Source organism: Hylaeus volcanicus, chromosome 1 (assembly GCF_026283585.1).
Source record: "Hylaeus volcanicus isolate JK05 chromosome 1, UHH_iyHylVolc1.0_haploid, whole genome shotgun sequence".
NCBI classification, from domain to species: domain Eukaryota; kingdom Metazoa; phylum Arthropoda; class Insecta; order Hymenoptera; family Colletidae; genus Hylaeus; species Hylaeus volcanicus.
In genome coordinates, this window is record NC_071976.1 from 5993035 (window position 1) to 6018254 (window position 25220).

Below are 25220 nucleotides of genomic sequence, written 5' to 3' on the forward strand. Positions count from 1 at the left end.
GCAACGTTGAGTAGAACAGGGAAGAATCGAGCCGTTACTCGAGGGTAGAGAACGGGCGGTGATTTAACCCTTTGCACTCGAGGCCTTTTTTTCTGGTATCTACCAGCAACTCGAAATGCTTTCTTAGCATTCTATTGTCACGAATGCTGAGATTATATTGACTTCGAAAATGAGATCTCTAATTTGAGATTTGAGAATCAGGTACAGTGCGGATCTATGTATCTACTTGTCCCTTTTCTGAAGTATCAATTTTAAAAATCGCAGAAATTACAATCTAGTGATAAAACTAGCAACGTTGAGTAGAACAGGGAAGAATCGAGCCGTTACTCGAGGGTAGAGAACGGGCGGTGATTTAACCCTTTGCACTCGAGGCCCTTTTTTCTGGTATCTACCAGCAACTCGAAATACTTTCTTAGCATTCTATTGTCACGAATGGTAAGATTATATTGACTTCGAAAATGAGATCTCTAATTTGAGATTTGAGAATCAGGTACAGTGCGGATCTATGTATCTACTTGTCCCTTTTCTGAAGTATCAATTTTAAAAATCGCAGAAATTACAATCTAGTGATAAAACTTGCAACGTTGAGTAGAACAGGGAAGAATCGAGCCTTTACTCGAGGGTAGAGAACGGGCGGTGATTTAACCCTTTGCACTCGAGGCCTTTTTTTCTGGTATCTACCAGCAACTCGAAATACTTTCTTAGCATTCTATTGCCACGAATGGTAAGATTATATTGACTTCGAAAATGAGATCTCTAATTTGAGATTTGGGAATCAGGTACAGTGCGGATCTATGTATCTACTTGTCCGTTTTCTGTAGTATCAATTTTAAAAATCGCAGAAATTACAATCTAGTGATAAAACTTGCAACGTTGAGTAGAACAAGGAAGAATCGAGCCGTTACTCGAGGGTAGAGAACGGGCGGTGATTTAACCCTTTGCACTCGAGGCCTTTTTTTCTGGTATCTACCAGCAACTCGAAATACTTTCTTAGCATTCTATTGCCACGAATGCTGAGATTATATTGACTTCGAAAATGAGATCTCTAATTTGAGATTTGAGAATCAGGTCACCTTTGCCTCAACGACAATCATTTTATTGGCACTTCGAGTTCCAAAGAAATTAAACCTGAAGAAAACCTAGTGGTGATTGAGAGTCACCTCTCAAGTGCAAAGGGTTAACCCTTTTAGCGCCGAAGGAAAAACGGGTGCCTATGCGAAGATAACCGGACGAATTTGACGAATTTACTAAGATTTGGAAAAAAGCTCGTAAAAGCCAAACTAAGAATGATATTTAAAAAATTCAAAATACAGCGTATTACGGAAGAAAGAGAGAATAATGTAATGCCAATTGTATTTCAAGGTATACACGGTGTCCCAAAAATGTTGGAGGTCCTTGAAAAGGTTGGTTCGGGGGTTGATTTGAAACAACTTTTTCTTTAGCGAAAATGGCTAAAGGAGATAATAGAAAAAAAGATATTAACAAAAAATCTCGATCAATCAGCGTAGGCTACGCGCTAAGTGGCTACGCTCTGATTGGTTGAGGTTTTCTGTTAACCCTTTGCACTCGAGGCCTTTTTTTCTGGTATCTACCAGCAACTCGAGATGTTTCTCAGCATTCAATTGCTATGAATTCTAAGCTATCCAGATTTGAGAATAAGGTCACCATTACCTCACCAACAATCATTTTATTGACACTTCGAGCTCCAAAGAAATGAAACCTAAAGAAACATTATGAATTGTAGATTTTCTGCGTGAAACCTAGTGGCGACTGAGAGTCATCTCTCGAGTGCAAACGGTTAATATCTCCTTAACGAAGCCTCGGACAACATTTTCCCCAAGGAAAAAGTTGTTTCGAATCACCCTTTGAACCACCCCTTTCAAAGACCTCCAACATTTTTTAGACACCCTGTATTGAAAATCATACGAATCACATAAATATAAAACATGATGAAAAACATAGAAACAAGTTTCTCTCCTACAAACCATATTTGCATATAACAATAATCATCATTTGATCACAATTTTATGTAAGTCACGTAGTATGAAGTATAAGTATTACATTTTCAATCATTTTTAACACGTGAACTGCTGTGGGGGTCACCGGTGCATAGAGAAAAACAAGAAGTTAAATCTAGAAACAATTTTTTTAAATTCTTTTGCAACGAAATAAATTTCGTATCGTTTTATAAATTTATTTTTACATAGAGCTTTCTCGTAACGCTAACAATATCGTCGTCCGGCACTAAAAGGCTTAATTACGATTTATTTACAATGTTTACATTAACACATTCGCGACCCGCAGATATTTTACGTTTCTATTGTAACACCGAGTACCGTCAAAAATAATAAAATTCTGAACCTGGACATCGCAAATTCGTTGTATCGTTAGGGCGAACATAAAAATTACAAAATATCTTTTCGAATACGATTTTAATGAATTATGTCTCAGTAACGATGTATTCAATTCTTATTGTTATTTTTTTGTTTAACGATTTATAATATCGGTTTTTAAATTACATCAAATTTTCAGTAGATTATATATATGTTCCATTTAAAGATCCGTGTTAAAATTATAGAATTTTTATATCGTTTTTCATCAAACTGTAGTTTAAAATAATAAAATTCTGAAGCTGAACATCGCAAATTTGTATCGTTAACGCGAACATAAAAATTGCAAAATATCTTTTGGAATATAAATCGTGTAAATATGTAGCGTATAAAATAAAAAGATTTTCATAATTTTTACGTAAACGCGAATAGAATTTGAAGCGACGGGAATTCACGTCAGCTGTCGCGAATGTGTTAATACTTTGATTCGAGAAACACGAGACATATCAAATAAAGTTCCTGTGAGCTCGGAAATGGTTAGAAGATCTTAGCCGTGGGACGAAGCACTCGCGGATACGTTGGACGCCCTTCAAGCTTCAAGCCCTTTAAATCGTTGACTAACCTAACTCAATCCAGCCCCGCTCGGCGCGTCTCGGAGGCCATAGAAAGCTGAAAGGAGACATTTAAATCTTGGTATCCCTGTGGGAACGTCCGGCATCCACGTTCTGGGGGGTTGTTCCCGGGGAGAAAACAATGAAATCGTTTTTGACTGGTCTACGGTCTTCTTTCGCGTCGATGGGGAAAAGAAAAAAGGAGTCGGCAATGCGTGTCCTGCTTCTCAAAAAATGCGCCTCTATGAGAAAAAAAATCGTCTGGTCCGTGAGACGAACCGGCCGATAAACTTTGGTTTCCCTCTCGACTAGTGCCGATCCAGATTTTAATCGAGACTCGTTCTTTCCTTTTACTTTTATAGTGAAATTATGTACAGTAAGACACCGCTTAACGCGGGGGATACGTTCCGATAAGTTCCAGTGCAGCATCACTGTCGCTTATAGAAATTACGAATCAAGCTAATTCCGATTGTAACCATATCGTACAAGACCTAAATCATGTTCTTTGGCAATGTCCGTTATATGAATCCCAAAGAATAACATGTATCGAGAAATTAAAAAAGTGTAAACAGTATCCACCACTGGATATTAAACCTCTTCTTGCAGACTGTAACGGTAAAGTTCTATTACAAGTGTGCAAATTTTTCGGTGAATGCAACCTACAAATTTAATCATTCCCTATGCAATACTTAGTTTAACTGCTTGAACTTCTGTACGCTCTTTTTTTTTGTAAAATCGTATTTACAAATCTCTGTAAAATAATAATGTATAACTTTATAAACCTCCTAAGAGGTTTAGGTGAGCTATAATAAAAAAAAAAGTTCCAGCGCTAAACGAAACAGCGTTAAACGAGGTCATCTTAAAACGTAAATAATTGGGAATAAGTGAAACAGAACAAAGAATAAGAAAATTGATCAGTTCTTTTTTTGTTTTATTTTGTAACATTAATTTTTAAGTAGTCCTTTAGTATATCAATTACAGACTTACTTAATGCTAATATCTTTTTTATTCATAAAACATTCATGAAAGTAAAAAAACGTTTGAGTAAAGATATCATAACGGGTTTCCTAAAAGAGGCTTCAAGGTTCTCTTTTTAATAATAAAATATGCCTGTCAATGTCAACGTAGCCTAGTGGACACTTACAATTATGTGCAATCACAAACATGTGTACTTTATTCAAAATATACCAATTGAACATATTCAATATAATGAGTTGTTATATTTGAAAATGGAATAAGTTCACTTAAAAAAAAAACATGAATTAACGGTAATTTTAGTAAGATATAGATACCTTGTCTTTATATTTATAATCATATATTCGATGGAGTACGATTTTTTTATAAAGTAAACAAGAGAATTTTGGCTATAAAATGTTATCGCAAAAATATTTCTTTTAAAGTGGAATAAGTCCATTCCTACTAATTATTATTAAAACAACTTTCTTATTGCAATTATTATTGATTATTACGACTTCTGTGTACACTGCTGCGCTTATTTTTTATATGTTACTTTTGAAAGTTGGTATAAGTCCATTTGGAGATAAAAAAGCGTTTATTTTTTAAATAATTTTAATAATTACTATTTCATAATAAAATTTGAAAGGTGTGTAGTGTCAAAAACACCACATCGAATTGATTAGCGTTTGCCAATATTTTTAAATTAATTCAAATGCAAACCCTTAAATATCTCGATACATGAAAACATGAACTTACTCCATTTTCAACTATAGCAGCTCATATATTACAATATATTGTACATGATACATTGTAGGATATATTGAATATATTGAAAAATAGAATTCTGTAAACCCTTTTGAAAGCTATAAGAATTTATAATCGAGTCTAGTAATACCAAAAAAGACACGTTTCCAAAGTTAAACTATTGTAATGCGATTCCTGTCCGCACATTTTGCAACAATATGGCGCAGAGTGCAAAGTTTAGTTTAGTTAGTTTATTTAAGTGCATAGCTTCTCGGTATATTGCACAATCCATATACATTCAGTTTTTACAAAGTCATCTTAGTCTATGTTAGCTTATCTATAGTTTTTACATATAGCTGATTCTACTTCTTAACTCTAGTTTATGGATCCTATAAGATTTATAATTTGTATCTTCTTTTACTATCTTTTTATGCTTATTACATATTTTCTGGGGAATGGGTGCAGGGGCTTTGACTTTTTAACAGAGTGCAAAGGGTTAAGTTTCGAGAATTTCTACAGTTTCGAATTTCGATTCAAACTTAACCATTCGTTGTAAATAATATATTACGTGTTTGTTTCATCGGTGTTGTTTATCAGAATCGGTTACACACGTTGTAACAGAATGTAATCCCATTCGAATGGAAGATTAAACTTCGCCGGGGATAGTTCCTTCGTCCTGTCATTTATCAAGACCTGTATCCTCGATCGCGCGGCCAAGTACTATTTCCTTAAGCGCACGCAAATTCTGTTTACCGACTACTCTCCCGACAGTATCGTGTCGTTCCATAATTCATAACGAGAGCAGTTTTCCTTGTTCAAGCTCCTCGTCTCCCGTCCCTCGACCCTCAAAAAGTAATAGCTCGAAGCTTGCCGGAACTTCTTCTCTAGATTCCCCTGGCCTCCTTTCCACTCAATTTCGATTGCTTGACCGAAGACGGAAGACTAACAGTTTCTTAGCGCGGTAAGGAACCCTTGAAGACGAGTAAGTATCTTGGCGTACCTTGCAATTTTTACTATTTCATATGTTATCGAGCATCGGAAAATAACATTTACCTTCGTAGTTTTCCATATCGATATAACGTGTTAAAAGCTTCAAAAATTGCGAGTGTTGCGAGTCGGTTTTCCTGTTTTTCAAAAGAGATTTTGTTTTTCGATAATAAGATACTCTTGACTCTTTACCGTTCGAGACAATCTCGCGAAGGTACGTCTCAACGAGAGTGAGCATTCTTATCTTTCACGTAAATTGTTTTATTAAACAAAAAATATCCTGATGCCCTTTTTGGGAAAGCTTTCGGTTCGGAAATGAACGACGCAGTAGTCAATACTTTGAAACAGAAAACAAGTTTTTTTAATTCTGATAATAGTATATATAAATAATAATTATTCTGATAAATTGCTTAAATCCATCTTGAAATATCTTATCTCGGAATCCTGTTTTCTATCAATTACCTATCGACTGTCTGGATTATTCGAATATCTCGTAAAGCATCGTTTAATTGGCCTCTCCCCTTGGCCGATGATATCTACGTTGTTCCCAGGAGCAGGTAAGCCTAAAGAAACCCAATCCGACGACCCTTCCATGTTCTCACAGCTCCAGAATTGCTTAATTTCCTCCTGAAATCAGCTCTCCTTTCAATTTCCTCGGTTCTTTCTTCCCTTCGATCTTCGACGTGTCGGTTCTCCAAACTTCGATCCGTAAGGTATCGTTTAAGCGAATATCTTGTTTATCGATCACGACTCGACCTCCCTTCTACGTGTACAGTATCAACGTTGTTACCAAATCTCTCTCGAGAAATTCCAGTACTTCCACTTCTTAATATGCCACGCCACGCTATATTCGACGAGTAAATTCCCAAATTGTCGTGGTATTTGCTGCTTTTAATATTCCTACTTTACAGTTACAGTAACGATACAATAGAATCTACACCCGTAACTGTAAAGTAGGAATATTAAGAGTGAGGCAAATATGAGCACGATATTTCAATAGTATATGAAAATAGACGTGCTTACCTAACTTATGAAGCATGTTGTCAAATGAAGTCTTGTGAATAACCATTTTATTTTCCTATTTTTAATTCACAAAATGAATAAATATCACATAATCTTGAAATAAAAAGGACATAAGTAAAATTAAACTTATTCTTTATCCCTATAGTGGAAAATTATTCTAAATAACATATATTTAATACAGAAACATGAGCCATAAGGAATATATTATTAAATAATATTACAGTTGTTGATTTTATTATCACAGATATGCAGCAAAACGTCAACATTGAAGTGCTATATCTTAGAAAGTAATCATTATATTTGGAGAACACAAATAGTTCTTGTTCCAGTGTTAGATACATAATAAATACATTATGCCAGTTTCATTAATACCAAGTTTCGTAACAATCTAATAACTTTTTAATATACATGTTGGCCATATTGGATCCGCCATTTTGAATTTTGGATTTCTAATATCAGATTCGAAGTTTGCGGCTCAAATAAGTCACGAATACCAAGTTTCATGAAAATCTAATAGCTTTTTAATATACACGCAATTCTGATATCAGATTCGTAATTTGCGGCCCAAATGACTAAAAAATACCGAGTTTCACGAGTATCCGAAAACTCTTCCTAATTTTCGCCATCAGGACCACTGTGCGTGGATTCTTTAATCGATTACCGCCCTATTCGACGATATTTATCCACATTGTTACTAAGGCTACATATCAGGCTACGAAGTATCCTGATTTATAATCTCTGCGTCCAGTACAGTGTCCGTATCGTTTCCAAAAGTAGGCAAGTTCAACTAGCCGTATCCGACACTCTCCCCATATTCCCGCTGTCCCGCAGATTCAAGTTTATCGAATATCTTCCCAGAATCACCGAACACCCTAATTTCCTCAAATTCTTCAAGTTTCGACAATTTGTCGATACCTTAACTATCACCTTACGAAGTATTGGGCTGTCTGGAAAGTCCGTGCCGATTTTTAGTAGGCGGTACAGGTCTGATTATGTCGGAATGGCTGAAAACAAATAACGTGTATACATTCTTTAAAAGGTGAAAAAGTTGCGGAATGAAACGTACATATATAATTCATAAATATACATCAACATTCAAATATGGCTTTGAATTTTTCTCAAAAATAGGCACGAACTATCCGGACAACCCAATATCTTCGTCGACGATATACCGACGTTGTTCCCAGAAATTGATTCAGCGCCACGACCCTTCCAAGTTCTCACAGATCCACGTTAGCTTAATATCTTCCCAGAATCACGAATCTTCGCCCAACCTCCCCAACCTCCCCAATTTTTCCAAGTTTCGACGGTATCTAAACAAGCTCCCCGTAAACTATGTATCTCTCCATTTCAAAATTCGAAACGGTCCCCTCCTCGTCCTCCTCTCCGCCGAAATCTCCTTCACTCGACCGAACAGCGATTCCCCCAAATATCGTCGCACGGAGTATCCTTTAATTGAACACCCCCTGCGTAGACGGTATCCGCATAGTTCCCAGGAACAGGTAAGCCCGAACTGGCCCTGCCCGACGACCCTTGCGCCAAGGGTTCTCGGAAGGGGCGCGTGTACGAGCAGGTCGTGTATTCTCGCTACCACACGAAGACTATAAGAAAGAGAGAAAGAGAGAGGCTCGTGCGAAATTCGATGATTCGCAGGACGGAAGATGGGGTGGGTAGCGACAGGTAGTTCCCATGGGAGGCTCATGGTGCACGATTCCCACAGGAGAGCGCGAAACCGGGCCACCGCACCGAGTCGAACCAGAATTCCGGTTCTCGTGGCGATTCTCTTTGATTCGTCCGAGACTTGTGGCCTTGCTTTATCGGCTCCCGGTGGCATGTCGCGACGTCGGAATCGAGTTCTCAGGCTTTTATCGCATCCATTCGATCGACTACAATACTCTTTTCTTTCTTTCTTTTTTGCCAACTGCTAGGACATTGGCGACTATTTATTTGTTTCGGTATAAGTTAAATATCGGTACTTGCCGCCGTTGCAATTGAAGAAGGGAATAGGCATGCTTAAACCTTTAACTCCGAGCTCCTTTTTCAAATAGAAAAAAGAATTTTCTTTATAAAAGTATTATAACATTTTTGACAAACGACGCACGCGTTTTTCAATTTTCGAAAATAAAACTGGCGCCCTTTGGTATCAAACAATAGAATCGTAATGGTATGAAATCGTTATTATTGGGTAATTGATTTCTTCTAAGTATGTAAATATAGTTAAAGGGTTAACAGAACGCTACATCGAATTTTATTTAGAGGCATACGGCACTATAAAGACTCGAATTCACATCTTTGAAAGCGTATCTTGCTTCCGGAACCTCGCGAGGCCGTGAGAATGATACAATAATGTAGCTGATTAAACTACTGACCAATGCAGCTTGCTCGCCTCAAAAGTATCGTTGAATTTATCCACTATGCGACGGTACTCGCCGAAAATTGAAATGGCGTTGTGTGCTTTCCAGGTGTAGAAATACAGCGAATCTATACTAATATTATAGAGAGTTAAAGGTTGTCTGTTTGTATGTAGGGGTAATTTCCGGAACTACTGAACCGATTTTAAAGATTTTTTTTTCAGTAATAGAAAGTTTTTATTTTGATAAAAATACGTTTTCAATTTATAATCTGAAAATTTGTAAATCAAATCGAAAGAAAAGCGTTGCTTTTACTTTATCGACGCACGTTGACTAATTGGTTGGATATATATACGTGAAAATAATGCACTACAAAAATAATATTGGTTATCAATAGATCTAAAAATAATTCAGCGACACGATATACCTAACTTTTATATTTAAACCACAATAACGTTCTTTATCTTAAAAACGAATTAAAAATTATAAAGTGGATTATAAAGTTTAAGGGACAAGGCCGCTCCAGAAATGTCAAAAAATCGATTTTTGTTGTTGTTGACTTGGACTATTTTCGTAATTGCTCGTGTATGTTCGGCTTTTCGTAGTTGCAATATTACAATCAGTGATTTTCAATTTGTTTTGTTTTCTAAAAATTGAAATTAATATTAACCATTCTGTAACACTATATTGGTTATTTAATATATTCTTGTACGTGCATAATAATAACAAGAATATATTAAAGCAATTAAAAGGTATCCCAAATCTAAAATAGTTAAGAAAAGTAGTTATAATTACCTTTTAATTACTTTTAGGTATTTAATTTAAAATAGCGTTACAGAATGGTTAACATTAGTTTCAATTTTTAGAAAAAACAGATCGAGGATCACTGATTATCAGTTACCCCTCGTATAAAATCTCGGTCTATATCTTCGCATGTCTTTCTTTGGCACATTCGCATTACGATATGCGTACATGTGAAATGTGAGCCGAATACTGCCGAGTCTTGCCGGAATAAATCGACTTCGGATGAGTGCCTTCGACACCCCGAATTACAGACCCCTCTCACCTACAGTAGCAATTTATTCTCAGTCTATATTTTCATATGTCCATGCTATTTTCCTATTCCGCAAATATTTCCCGTTCGTCGCCCCCGAAATCACGAAACCCTAAACTCAATTAATCGAAAAGTAACCCAATTCTCTTCTTGTGGTAACGTCATTAATCAGCATACACAAAAACCATTGGTCCGTCTGCGCAGATGCCGCGGAGAGGTTACTGACGTTGTTGGGCATGGAGGACGAGAACGAGGAGCTGTTGTCCTCCTCCGAGGATGAGGGCGTGGAGCTGGACGAGAACGAGCTGGAGGACGACGAGGACGAGTTGGAGAACACCAGACTGCTGCACCAGCTGGCTGCCTCGCTGGCGGAGGAGCTCAAGCAGTCCCATCAGTCTCATCAGAAACAGAATTCGGTCAGGCTTCTGGCGAGGAGTCCTTTCGATAAAGACAGGATGGAACTGGCCGAGGCTGAAAGTAGCTACACGGAACACGGTTGCCTTCAGGGACAGGAGGTCAAGGAAAGCCGTTACCGCGAGACGGAAAGGTGTCAGAGACAGGACGCGTCCCGTTCTTTCGCCAAGGAGCACGACTTCGTCGAGCTTTACGAGTGCTTGGATCACCGTCTGAGAATGGACTCGGACCCGGAGGACGTGGATGCCCATCGGGAGCAAGTCTCGCCGTCGTGGGGCGCCGGATGGGACGCCTGCGCCGCGGAAGCTTTGAGATACCTCGTGGAGGACGAAGGACTACCGCCTCATCATCCCACGGTCTTGGCCATGAAGGACCATCTGGAGACGCAGAGGGAACGAGCCTTTGCTCGGTACACGGCGTAAACGAATCGTCGTTTAATCGAGCGCGATGGTATTTTTTTAAGGAAGTCTGGTTGGCCAGCTTCTCCAGGGATGCTCTCGGCGATGGTGGATTTAGATCGACTTGAAAACGGGAGATGACGTTTTCCGGTCGGGATCGTGATCGAAATCGAGGAGCGAACATGGACGAGGATGCAAACAGCTACCAAGAACTAAACTTTTCGAGCCGAGGACAGGCTACGTGTTACGTTAACGCCGTTGTCGATAGTTGCGGGGCTGATATGAGGCGTATCGACGCTACTCAGGGCTGAATCAACCCTTTGCGGCGACTTTTTCGGCCGGGCGAGGTAGCAGGTCGAGACGATTTGCGCAAATGTGTCGAGTGCCTTACAGGTAAAATAAAATGATCTTATTAAATCTTGAATATCTCGCGTGTTCTTTTATGATAGGAAGAAATGTTAGGGGAAAACATCGTTTAGTTTCGAGAGAGCGATAGACACGATAGACAAAATAAAATTGTCATTGGACTGTCTTTAACGCTTTCACTGCGGACGAAAATAAGTAGCCGTTCCCTGGGAGTTGCAATTATGATATTTTTTTTAATGACAAAATTTCTTACAAATGTTCTAATATGATTATTTTGAAAAACATATATCTGTAGTAACTTATTTTATATATAAAATTGGTTGGTTGTTATTCATTTTATAAGGGTAAACACAGAAAGAAAATTTTCCAAAAGTCTAACCACAACGCTAAACACGAAAGAACAGACCAACATGAATGCTTAAATCGTGCTGACTGTCTAAATACGGCTAAACCGACTAAAAAAACAAAGGACGCGCATGTGCGTCATCCGCACATGGCAAGGGCTCAGTTGGATGCACATGTGCGTAATCCGCAGCGAAAGTGCTAAATGGTACGGGGTATTTCATTATTTTCATTATCTTGTAGCTGATAAAAAAATAAGTTACTTAACCCTTAAATGGACAATGTTGTTTTTAAATAACATACTAAACATCACAGATAAAATTGACCTTCTTTTAATTTTTTGTTAATTTTGACAACTAGTTTTTATTTCTGAACGAATTTTGTACTTTTTTTAATGTTGGCACTATCCAATATTTTTATGCATTGAAAATAAGTTAATGTCAAATGTCACTTTGAAGAAAACTTTGAAAACGTGAAACAAAAATCGTCCATTTGAGGGTTAAAACGAGTCATTCTTATAAAATCAATGAGATTTATAGCTACGTTATTTTTAACAATACAAAAATATATCTTAAGAAGAATACAATTTCTTTTCAAGATCATACTCTTCAAAATTTTAAGGTCGTTGAAGTTCTTTCAAATAGGACTACGTATTCTTATCATCGCGATGTAATTGTCGAGATCGGGACAAATGCAACTCTAAATTCATGCTCTAACGCTGTGACCTTCACGTGACCTTGGATACGAATAATTCATAAAAGTTGAGCAATTTGATGCAAACAGTGAAATAACGATTACAGAATGATTAACGAAGCAAAATTTATTTATCACGGTGATAAAAGTACGTAGTTCTATTAGAAAAAACGACCTTAAAGTTTTAAAGAGTATGACCTTGAAAAGAACTCTTGTTTCCTATCACGATATTTGTCCTTTCGAATTAAACGTCTTCCTCTTGAGACATATCTCAGTGTTATTGAAAGTATCATAGATATTTTAGTTACGAATCTCATTGATTTTATAAGAATAACTCCTCGCAAGGTCAATTTGTGGTCGACGTACTATACATGTTTGAATTTGTCTCTTTTTTTATCAGCTACAAGATTACGATAATGAAAATATCGCATGCAATTTAAAAAAGGTCAATATATATTTATAAGAATAACTCCTCACAATGTCATTTGTGGTCGACGTACTATAAATGTTTGAATTTGTTTTTATAAGAATAACTCCTCACAAGGTCGTTTGTGGTCGACATATTATACATATTTGAATTTGTCTTTTTTTTATCAGCTACAAGATTACGATAATGAAAATATCCCACGCCATTTAAAAAAGGCCAATGACCTTGAAATCTCGGAAAATATAACCTTGATATCATATTTTTGTCTATCATAGTATGTCCCCCTCCAAACCAAACAATATTTTCCACTGACATTTCTTCCTATCACAAAGATATTTAAGATTATAAGCGAGATATTTAAGATTTAAGAGTTAGGTGGGACGCCCTATGTACAAATTATTTTACAAAAACGTTCTATTTTAATAGTTCATCTATATTCCAAGAATATAACTTTAAGATTATAACTTTGCAAAATGAAATTCAGTATTTCACTTTGGTATGATAATTCACGAAACATCGACCACGATGCATTCTTGAGTTATCTGGACGTGTATCACAATAATAAGTTGTTTCGTGTCTTCCACCTGGTTTCTTTCGGCTAGAACAAAGTTTGCAATCCTTCGTTGTTCCGGTAAGAATCACATGGAGCTTTCCATTTAGCAGAATTTCGTCGGAATTCGAGGTCGATCTTGAAGCTCGATCGCGCTGCTGTCGAAAATCTCCTTTTTGAACTGGTTTATTAAAATTTTTCGAAATTGCAAATGTTTCGGTTGGGATGTAACGAAAATCTAATGCGAACACTGATTATCGCCTCTCACTCGCTGCTCGACCTGTCGCCCGAAACGCCGAGAATCACTACTCGACCGCAAAGGGTTAATACGCAGGGCTTAGGAGCAATAGCGAAGGTGCCTGTGGCAATTGAAGATCCTCCAGAGATAGGCAAAACTCTATTCGTACGATAAACGACGCGTAAAGTATAGCAGCTTCTGTGCATTCGATATCGATACTCTCAGGTGGGATTTCAAAATCGTTCTTTATTATTTATTTATATAGGCGTGAATAGCGGCGAACGGTATTATCCCCACGACTACCTGTTGGAGTACTTTTCTGACACTCGAGAAGAAGTATTTGTTGCACTTGTACGAAGGATTTCGATAGCGAAATTTAGAGTCGAAGTTAGGCTTCGTTTCGTAATAGAGGTCACTTTCATAATCACAGGGACATTTAGCGTAGATTACGGTAGCATTCGATATTCACCGAGTAATCTTTTCCTCTGGATTCTGAAAACGGATTCGAGTATCGATAAAAAGGAATGGAAATTCTTTGAACGATGAAGAGAATATCTTTTAGAGAGAAATGGAAATTTAGTTTGAAAAGGTTCCAGCTTCCCTTCTGGATCCTCATTCCGAAGAAGAGAGATTAGGAATCTCTTACGTCTTGGTACTCGAGTGTCCCATATTCGCTCTTCAATCGTCGTCGACTGGAACCATCGCGATTGTCCGCGCGAGCAAAAGTTCCTGTCGCGATAAAGAGGCATCCCTTTTCATTGAGATTAAAATGCATTCACCGTGTGTTTGTAAAGCAAACGACGCGCTTTCATGCGTCCAGCCGTGAGACTGTGCTCGTCGAGTGGACTCGAACATCTCCGTAAATTTCTGGAGGACGTGGCTGTGCTTCGTTCCAAACGACTTTTCAGGCCGAGTTCTTTACTCGACCAAGCTATTAGCGTGAGAATGTCGCGCGACTGTGCTCGCGATTACTTCGAATCTCGAGATCGAAAGTAAATAACGACCCTTCGATCGTGTCTTGTATACTTTTTGTCAAGTTTCGCGAATTTGGGATTCGAATTAAAACAAACCATGCAACGAGAACCGTGGTTCCAGTTTCTCTTTCGCTAATTCTTTTAGATGTAGGATAAGGTTACCTACGACAGATTTAAAAATACCAAGAATTATCTTTCTTCCGTTTTCGAGAAATAATATCTTGATCCTTTGGACTCGTTGGACTTGGAAAACTTTATTAGTGACTACTAGACTGCGGATTTTTATGCATTTATAGGAAATTTGAGTGTGCAAGAACCTACAAAATGCATACAATATACAAGAATATAAAAAAGATCGAAAGTAAGGTTCATGTTATAATATTTTCAGAATAAAGTAAGTTCCTATTTAGGTTCAATTTTTGTAGGCACGCTCACGAAGATTTTATGTATTAGGTTGTCCTAAAAGTTTCTTCCATTTCAGTAATAAGTAATACATACAAAATATTTGGTGTCTAATGTTACATTATTGAATTGCGTACGATTTATTTTGCTCTATTATTGTTACAATATTAGCATCTAAAAAATTAAGTTGTCTATTTATATGAACAGTGCCGCACAAAATAACTGAATGCAAGTCACGGAAGAAACTTTTGGGACAACCTAATATTTTGCATAAAGATCCGCAGTCTAGTGATTACACAGGATAAACTCATGGGAGCGTAAAATTTGTAAAAGTATATGATTCCTTGAAGATTTCTATTCAAATATCACGAAAAATCAAATACAAATATGGTACGTGTATGAAGATATATAGGATGTTCGGTAACTGGTGATGCAAGCGAAAAAAGGGTGAGTCTACGTGAAAAAATAAGTCTAAAATATAGAATAAAAATTTGTCATGTAAGGCTTCGTTTTCGAGAAAATCGACTTTGAAATTTCGCTTTGACTTTTATTTATGAAGTTATATTACACCTTTGCGCTCGAATGGCGCCTCTAGGACGACATGTGTAATTCGAAAGTGACTTTTTGAACGTACAATATCAATTTTACTTATTTCAGAATAGAACTAATTATTAATTGAAATAATAATACATCGAGTCACGAATGTTCGTAGATGTTTCTTTTCAAAGTAGAGTTTTTGGTTTCACAGAAATTTATTATAAAAATGGACTAGATTTGATTCTATAGAAGAATCCTTTGAGCGCAAAGGGTTAAATCAATTGTGTATTCTGAATTGTAGCCTTTCATACATTAAAACAATCGAATACGTTAGAAAACGATCGTGGAAATTTAATTAGAAGAGCAGAAGTATATATTCGCCAGAAGTGGCAACATTTTACGATAAAAATAAACTTGAACTGCGACAATAATCTTCGAGCTAACGATCTACAGTGGGATTCGTTATAACGAGATATGATCAAGTGCACCCGTACCCGGCGAAAATTCAAAGTCGATTTTCTCGAAAACAAAGCCTCGCGTGACAAACTTTTATTCTATATTTTCGACTTATTTTTTCATGTAGAATCGCCCACCTTTCGCTTGTACCATCAGTTACCGAACACCCTGTATATAACAAATATGAGCTTGTGTAACATGGAAAAAGAATGTGTGAATCGTCTACACGTTAAAAAAGCGACAAAAAGCATTTGTATAAGAAAGTAAGATGTGGGAACATATTTTGTATGGCATGGTGCAATTTGTGATGATAAACAAGGAAGGCTAAGATTGCACCTTAAAAGATAGAAACTATCAATGCACATGTATGACTGTTTCACACATTATCACATACAAAAATAGTATGAAATTTTGATTTTTGACATAAATATGTTCCTCAATGTCTAAAAATTCATATAAGCTCAAGTTTCATTGCAGTAAATTACATGTCTTATAGGTTGCATTACGTAATACGACATGATTCCTGTTTGCACATTCTGTAAAGAAATGGCTCCGAGTGCAAAGGGTTGTATGCATAAATTTTAATCAATTTTTTACTTTTTCAAAATGGTTACGCTCTCATCAACCGCTCAAATGGATACTTGGACTCCCAGCGAAGAATATCGACGCGTTGCAATGGTTTTGGGAAACATTAATTCGTTTAAAAAATTGCCAAACAGCGACGCAGTGCTAGATTGTCGCAAATTTAATAAATTTGCGAGTCAAACGTTCGTATAAAATACTCAACGGTCAAAGGATTGAAATTCACTTTCGATCGAGCTTTCAGTGACGAAACAATCACTCATTTTATACTTAGATCGTTTCATATTCGCGAAAATAGTTCATTGGCGTTCCATCAACTAAAGCTTTACGGTTCGATGGGTCTTCGGGCTCCTGCGTCGAAGGAGCCTCGGTGAACGTAAACCAGAGACGGGTAAAATACTTGTTTAGATAAAAGATTTGAATAACGAATAAAAGATGAATAACTTTTTATCCTTTCGTTGTTGAATAATATTTACAATCCGAATGATAAAACGAAGTTATATTTCACGTTGAACGAGTGAAAGTTTAAAATCCGTACAATCGTTCCATGGAATAAACGTGGTGAGTGAATCGCTGTGCGTTCTTCTTATTCGTCGCCGTATCGTTTAAACAAAATTTTTCGCCCACCTCTGGAACACAAACGCAGACTGAACTTAACTTTCAATGACGGATACGGTTTCACGCATTTGCGTTCAATCAGCCGATCAGCGTACTCGTTTAATTCGCTCGCGAAACGAGCCTTTCCTCTCGATCATTTCTCTTTAGTCTATTTCTAGCGCAATTTTGTGTCTTGTTTATGTATCCTCGTTAGCGATATTATAATCGTCGTCGCTACCCTCGTTAGCATTATCGTTCTTATTATCGTTATTTATTTTAACTCTTATCGTCTTAGGCTAAAGGACTCGCGAAGATTCTCGCAAGCTTTCGATCCATTGGACGTTAGATTCACCTCCGAGGTTAACAAACGACAGCCAATAAACGATGTCGATGCGAAAGGTTCATGCGCTGGATCGATATGAACGGAAAAGTGTATTCTTTGATCAATCTCGAGATGTCCTATCGAAGAGATCAGTTTCTCTTTACCGATAGACGAGAGAGAGAGAGACTCTGATTTTTATCCTGGGGCTGACATTCGAATTCTCTTCGTTAACTACGAGGATTTAATTATAAACCATTCAATTATAAACCGGAATTTTCCTACACAACTTTAGTGGTGATAGATACAAATACAAACGCAGTGCCTTCTTTTGCTACGTACTTTTCTTCAATAGAATACATTTTCTGCGTCAGATAGGAAGCTTTCTAGTTCCCTTAGAAACAAAGCAGTTAGCTGCTCCAGTAACCAATTGTACAAGTACAGTTGAACCGCTGCGGCACGTTGTGTCGTTTTCATAGTAAATCTTTCTCGTCTTAATACCTTCTTCAGTGTATTGTGCATATGGTAGTCACATGGAATCAGGTTTGCATTATAAGGTGGTTATTCGAGAAGTTTTCAGTGTATTTTAGTGAGTTTTTCACGAGTTAAAGCTGCTACATGCGTTGTCATCTGGAAGAAGGACACCGCGAATCAATTATCGGCGTCGTTTATTGCGATAAACAGTCTTCGCATCATCCACGAGCGGGAAGTAGCAGTCACTGTTCACCATGTAAGTAGTCAATCAACAATACACCTTTTGAATCCCAAAACACAGTTGCTAGAACTTTCCTGGTTGATAGTCGAGTCTTGGCCTTGATCAGTGCCCCCTCTGTAACTTTCCACCACACAATACTCATTTTATTGTTTTCTGAGGTATACAGGGTGCCCAAAAAATATTGGAATTCCTTGAAAGGAGAGGTCTGGGGGGTGATTTGAAATAACATTTTCCTTAGCGAAACCCCCGAACCACCCCTTTCAAGGAACTCCAACATTTTTGGGACAACCTGTAGCGATGGACCCATATTTTGTTACAAGTTACGATATGGTTCAAAAAAGCCTCCCTTTCTCCTTCAAAGCGATTCACAATTTTAACTGTACGTGCGCAATTGAGGCAGTTAAATTCTTCTTTCTATGATTGGATCAGAAAGCTTTCTATCTGATGGAGAAAATGTATTTCTGTTGAAGGAACCTACGTAGAAAAATATGGCAATCCATTTGTATTTTTATCTATCCTCAATAAAGCTGTGTAAAAAAAATCCGATTTATACTCGACCGATCCTCGTACTTGGATTAACGAAGGGTTCGGTAATAATCGAATACAGAAATATTCGACGAGTAGACACAGCCCTATCTTTCGTTGGATTTGTTCAATTTGAAAAAGGGTAATTTAAATCGTGTGCTTTTGACGGAAGCGATCGGAACTGTTTTGGATGTATTTCCGAGCGACTGGAGTTTTCAAATTCATTCTAAGAGACGTGTTCATTCGATCTGTAGTTAGTCGGAAAGCGTGGAGCCGTTTGAAAACGTTAAAATCGGAATTACACAATCCTAGGAGAAATGCGTAGGTTATTTTATCATAAGTGTGCGAGATCTCGTTATATAATCGCGGAATTAAAAAGAATTTCTTACCAAGGAACATCGCTCAAATGTAGTTCGCTGATTTCGATAAAGTTTTAAAGTTGAATAGAGCAATGAAATATAGTAGTAATCTCTTTATTTCATTATCATCTCGTTATAGAAAGTGTTAGCGCCTTTTGTTCACGCGATACATTCAATTACGTTAACTTTATTCTAGTTGGAAACGTGTATCTTAAATTCTCCTTGCTCATTAATTACTTAACAATTGGTCTTCTTATTCCTACTGCACAGTCTTTGTCAACAAATCTTAAATTTCTAATTTCGGGGCATAACTAATTGTCTAATTTGTTTTTTATTTCCAACATTCCAAGAGGGAAAAAACTCAGCTTACGTTTGCAAAGGAAACACCTTCCTACTTACATTTCTCGAATAAGGGAAAAGTTTGGCTCTTAACGACCAATACGGTTTAAATAAAAACCTTACCAAGTTGTAAGTGACGTTATTGTAGCCAGTCGAGGCAATTTTTGTTTAGAAATATTTCTTATAAATCATACATACAAGAACATATACATATAAATCACGTACACACATTTTCTCAATTTTCCTGTTTGTTTCGGTGTAATAGGAAATATATAAATTTGTTTTAAGCGTCAGCCCGAGGGTTTCGCGTAATTATACGATAGAGTTTTATAAATGAATTTCCAGAAATGTTATAATTTCCATCGAACTGGAAATTTCCGTACCTAATCGATGCAATTTTTCAGTTTTCTATCTTTTCCCTATAACCATAAGTTCGATCAAAAATCCACTTAAACAGATATTTCACTTACAGTTTCGACGGCAGTGCTTCGCACTTTGATCACGTTTAATAATTGTAATAATTTTCAATGCTCTATCCGTGTGGAAAATTTCATAAAAATCGGCATATTACAATTAGGCAATGTTCCATGCTAGTCACGTCGACGTTCTATCGCATTAATCGTCAATCGTTTCCACACATTTCCCAATCATCGACTACAGTCAAGTACCTATTTCTTTAGAAATCATATTTGAACACGCGACAAGTTTCTGTTTCGTACCAGAGCCATGGAAAATTCCTATCCGAATAAAAACATCGAGTAACGAATAAAACGCAAACTGTTTACTCTTTACCTTATTAAATTAATTTCGTAATGCGATGCAACGTTTTACGAATAATCGACTGGCAAATAGTATACGAGAAACTGAATCCAGTGTCGCCGATAGGACGGCAAGAAAATTATTTTCGTCTCTAAAAGTATGGGGTACGAGTTGGTTGAATCCGCACATGTTTGTCGGTTAGATAGGTGCACGAAATAATTCTAGAGCGATAAATAAATGGAAGAGTATCGTTCCTGTTATACGAGATGCGTTCAGCGTCGACATTGGATCGATCGAGAAATTGTAGCGAGGATAAGAGATCGTCGCGAGTGGCTCTGGATCGACGATCGACTTCGATCGTGAATCACTCGCCGATAGAATCAAAGAAAGAGAATCTTTTGACACTACGCTAGACCATCGACGCGGAAAGGCGTTTGCATCTTTTTTCGAATAATCGAAATAATTCAATTTCTAGATCGTCGAGACAACGGATCGTTATTTCGATTGATCGATCTGCGAATGTCTGGCCACGCGAGTCATCAGGATCTACTTACACCTTGTACATATGTATGATATATCGTTTTAACTTATACACGACTATTGTTACTTTTACAATAAACCATTGTAGATAACATTGACCAGTAAATAAACGAGCGGTAAGTTAATTAAGTTACAACGCAAACGTGTTTTTTCTTTTATCCTGCTCGTTTCACCTAATATCCAAGCAGCTGGAACTACCAGCAACCATTCATTCTCTAGTTGTAAGTACTTTCGGGCGATCTGTTCGCGATTTGTTCTCGACGCTACCAGTTTCCTTAAATTTCGTTACTACACTTCTTACTGTCGAGAAACTTAAATTCAACGAATTGCCGATTTCTCGGTGACTTTCACCACTTTTGTGTAATATAATAATTTTATTTCACACGTACAATGATAATTTGCTCTTTTTCGTAGTCATGATTATTGTTCAAAGCGTAAACACAGACTGATTGTATTAACTGAGAAAGAGACTCATAACAGCAGATTCTGTTTATGTTCATGTTGCTTGAACCGAATTTGTCACGTACCAAAGCGAGTAACACTTGTCCTTATAGTAAAATCGTACATGTGTTAATACTTTTTTGGCTATGGATCTTTCGTTTGTTTTTATTTGCTTCCTTATAACAAATAACTTAGAACTCTCAGTGAACGTACTATTTATGTGTGTCAACAAATACTTACAAACATAGTTAATATTAATAGATCACTTTAAATTATGAAGATATTCAAAGAAAACTGGGTGTGCCAATACTTTTTTGACCCACTGTATACAGTGACTCACGAAAGTATTTGAGCACTTAGTACGAAATACTTTATTAATTGTAATAGGTATCTAATATAACATTTACTGAAATATTATTAACACTGTAAGAAGATACAACTCTGCAGATTATATAGGTAAACTTTCGAACAAATCGAAATATGTAAAGAATAGATTTGAATTATTTCTTGTAAAAATAGAGATTGCTGAAGCCACAAAATTACTTGAACAGGTAATTTAAACATTTTTAATATTTAGTAGGTCCGCCTTTGGCACGAATAATATCCTGTAAGCGAGTATGCATACTGTTTACTAACTTTTCTGTATTACTTGGCGAAATAGAATTCTAAACTTCGAATATTTTTTCCTTTAAACTTGCCATGGATGTTATATTAAATTTTTGTCATTCTTTGGCCATTATTGCCCGTAGATGTTCAATCGGGTTAATGTCAGGGCTTTGTGGTGTTGTAACTAACATGTGGGGAGTATCATATACAGGGTGTCCCAGCATCGGTGGTACAACCGAGGTGGGGGGTGATTCTAGATAAAAAAACAAATCAAAAATAAAGAATAAAATTTTTTCAATTGAGATTTCGTTCTCGAGAAAATCGGTTTTGAATATTTAACTTATATTATATTCAACTTCGAAATATAACAATTTTTGCATTAATAGAGTAAGTTAGTAACTAAATTACATGTGTCATTTTCATTTAAATTCACTCTAAATCCGTAGGCAGAAATGAGTAATACAGCACATCATCTTGATACTAATGATATTAGTACTACATACTTATAAGCGACATATGACTTGTATCGGGATTCATCCATCCAAACCAGAGGTTCCCAACGGGCTCAGCGACTATTGTATGTTCGCACCGGTGGGCGTTGAAGAGATCTAAGGGGGGCGCTTTTGGTCGAAGACAAATTTGGAGGGCGCTGAGGACCAACTGCCGCTCCCTGGGCAATACTCGCAAGAACGCGCCAAAAGTTTGATTAATGTGTATTAAAAATCTTCGAACGCATGTTTTAACAAATATCTTCAATGTTCAACAAATGATGTAAATGTCAGTGTAATCAACAATTTAGCAACAAAGAAAAGAAACAGATTGTCAAATAATGGAACGCGGCGATTTAAGATTGCTGATGACAAATCTGACACCAAATATCGAAAAATTATTGTTGTTAGACCAAGCTCAGCCTTCTCACTAATAATATTATATTAATTTTTTTAATAATACATATTTGTTTATCAAATTTTAAAGAATACATCAACATCTTAATATCTTTCAATAAAGTAATTTTAATAATAACCGGTCCTTGTTTTTAAATATATGTATAATGTAGTAATATAGTATATTTCACCTAAAAGAGGCGAATGGATCGACGATCGACTTCGATCGTGAATCACTCGCCTATAGAATCAAAGAAAGAGAATCTTTTGACACTACGCTAGACCATCGACGCGGAAAGGCGTTTGCATCTTTTTTCGAATAATCGAAATAATTCAATTTCTAGATCGTCGAGACAACGGATCGTTATTTCGATTGATCGATCTGCGAATGTCTGGCCAACGTCGAATGTTGCCACTGTTTGAAAAAAAAAATATATACATGTCGAATTGAGTAACCTCTTCCTTTTCGAAGTCTGTTAAAAAGGGGGCGGTGGGCCAAGAAAGGTTGGGAACCTACGATCTAAACCATAGTTACGTGTACGCGTACTCGCTAAATATTCAAAACCGATTTTCTCGAGAACGAAACCTCAAATGAACAAATTTTATTCTTTATTTTCCATTTGTTTTCTTATGTAGAATGCACCTTCACCTCGGCTGTACCACCAATGCTGGGACACCCTATATAATCCATTCCTTAACAATTAATAAAGTATTTCGTACTAGGTGTTCAAATACTTTCGTTAGTCACTGTAGGTTCGCTGTTGAGTCGGCGATAAATTGTTTGCTCTTTCGTGAATCGTGCCATCCGATGAAGTTTCAATTCTTAAGGGATAAAACCAGTCTAGAATTTTCAAAAATCGATTTTCTTTTTGTTGCTTAAACGATACTTTAGCGTCATAAAAATAATACGTCATTTTGATTTATAGTGAAAAACAAATGTTAAAAGGTTCAATTATCGATTTTATAAAACTTTAAACGCGTTTTTCTCGAAACCACCTTTTTCAAACTGGGAGGACGGATTTCTCAGTGACTATTGCATGGTTCGATTTGAAATGTTTACAGTAGCTTCGCAACAATATTCTCTTTGGAAGTACTTAGCCGTTTTTTGATTGAATGTAATCTTTTTTCTTTATAAACAATTCAATGCTCACTTTTAGGGCAAAAAGTTTCCTTGCTTGAAAATTGCGGCACTTTCACAAAAATTGATTAAGGAGAAAAACCCTACGTACTTCCAAAGCTAATTGTGTATAGATTATAAATTTTCTATAGTTTTTGTTCCGTGACTCATAGATGCCGAGAAATCCGTCCTCCCGTGGCGGTGTTTTCGAAAACGCTGTTTTCGACGACGGGCTTTGTCGCCGCCATTTTGTATGAAAATGACAATAAAAAGATTGTTTTTCGTTCTTCGATACGTGTTAAATAAACCCTCTGAAAAGAAATTCTATTCCATGTGTCACACCCCCAAAATAAATTGTCAAATTTAGGTCTTATTTTCTGCCTCTAGAGTGGTTTCACCCCTTAAGAAATTGCGCGATGGCGGTCGTTGAAAAAATAATTCTAATGTTATTCGGTGGTTTTAGTTGCGCAGTCCGAACGTCGTAGCTCGAACCAAGACGTGTCCGGGGAGATTGGACGATTAACGAAGGTATAGAATCCATAAGGAATCCTGAGGACCGAGGAGAACCCATAGGAAGGTTGCGGCCTGAGGCCTGAGGCTCTATCTGGCACGCGACCAGCTTGAAAAGGATCCCATAGGCATAGGCATCTTTATCGGAGCAGCTTGCCTCGGGGATCTCTACGCCAATGGGGCATCTGGTGTCGGCTCGTAGCACATGCCATGCATCTGCTCCGTCGCGTCGCGTCGAGGCGAGGTACTTACTTTTGTTGTCTTCGACGTTCATCCGGCGAAAATAAGTCGAGGCCGCTGTTACCAAGGGGATCTATGCGCTTTATTGCCGCCACTGAATCATCCGCGACGATCTCTCCCGTACATCTACCGTAGATCTGTGTTCCCCGATCGCTACGCGTAATTAGCGATCGGTTGACTTTGTCGGCGAAACGACTACGCGGACGATACCGATCGCGGTTCTATCTTGTATCTACACCGTAGATTCGACAGTTTTCGTTTCGTGACCGAGTGCTGGCCGAATCGAACGAGACTCTTCGAGTCGGAAACATTTTGCCGATGATCGATGGATTTTTCAGTTCACGGATGAGTGCAAGGAGATCGCATCTCGCACAGCCTTCATGAATTTTCGATGCTTGGCTTGAGACCGACTCGTTCCGATCCCTGTGGCTAGCTGTCGTCCTCGAACCAATCAAATATCAACCTGCGCGACACCTTTAAAATGTTACAAATGTGTGAACTTCATTACGGCAACGATTCGGATCAAAGTATGTGAATACTTTGGTACAGTGAAATTTTTAGAAATTGTCACAAGTTAAAGTTTGACCTAATTTTTCACTTGTTAAATTTAAGTAATAAACTTTAATTTGGCACGAGGGAGATTGGAAATTTAACGCTCTTTCGGATGATATATTCAGTTTTAATCTTGCACTGAAAATTTATGGAGTTATGAACGTTAAAGAGTGTAAAGTCGATGATACAAAAAGAAATTTTAAAGTATGGAGTTTGGACTCTAGTCGTTTAATGAGCTTAATATTAATTAATAGGGAAATTTATTTTCAGTGTAAGAGATT

At 37.2% G+C, this 25220-nt stretch overlaps 1 protein-coding gene across 5 annotated transcripts in view; it reads left to right on the forward strand.

Annotated features, from left to right (window-relative positions):
* Nucleotides 1–24952, forward strand: part of LOC128879165 (uncharacterized) — a 61058-nt gene extending 36106 nt beyond the window's left edge. For 3 of the 5 annotated variants that reach the window (XM_054128275.1, XM_054128106.1, XM_054128364.1), the window contains exon 3: nt 10262–19356. In XM_054128275.1, the coding sequence (XP_053984250.1) occupies nt 10262–10893 (632 nt within the window). In that variant the 3' untranslated portion in view covers nt 10894–19356. Of the gene's footprint in view, nt 1–10261; nt 19357–24100 lie in introns of those variants that run through there. The other 2 variants (XR_008457590.1, XR_008457587.1) reach the window with 2 other exon arrangements.
* Nucleotides 24953–25220: the final 268 nt, after the last annotated feature.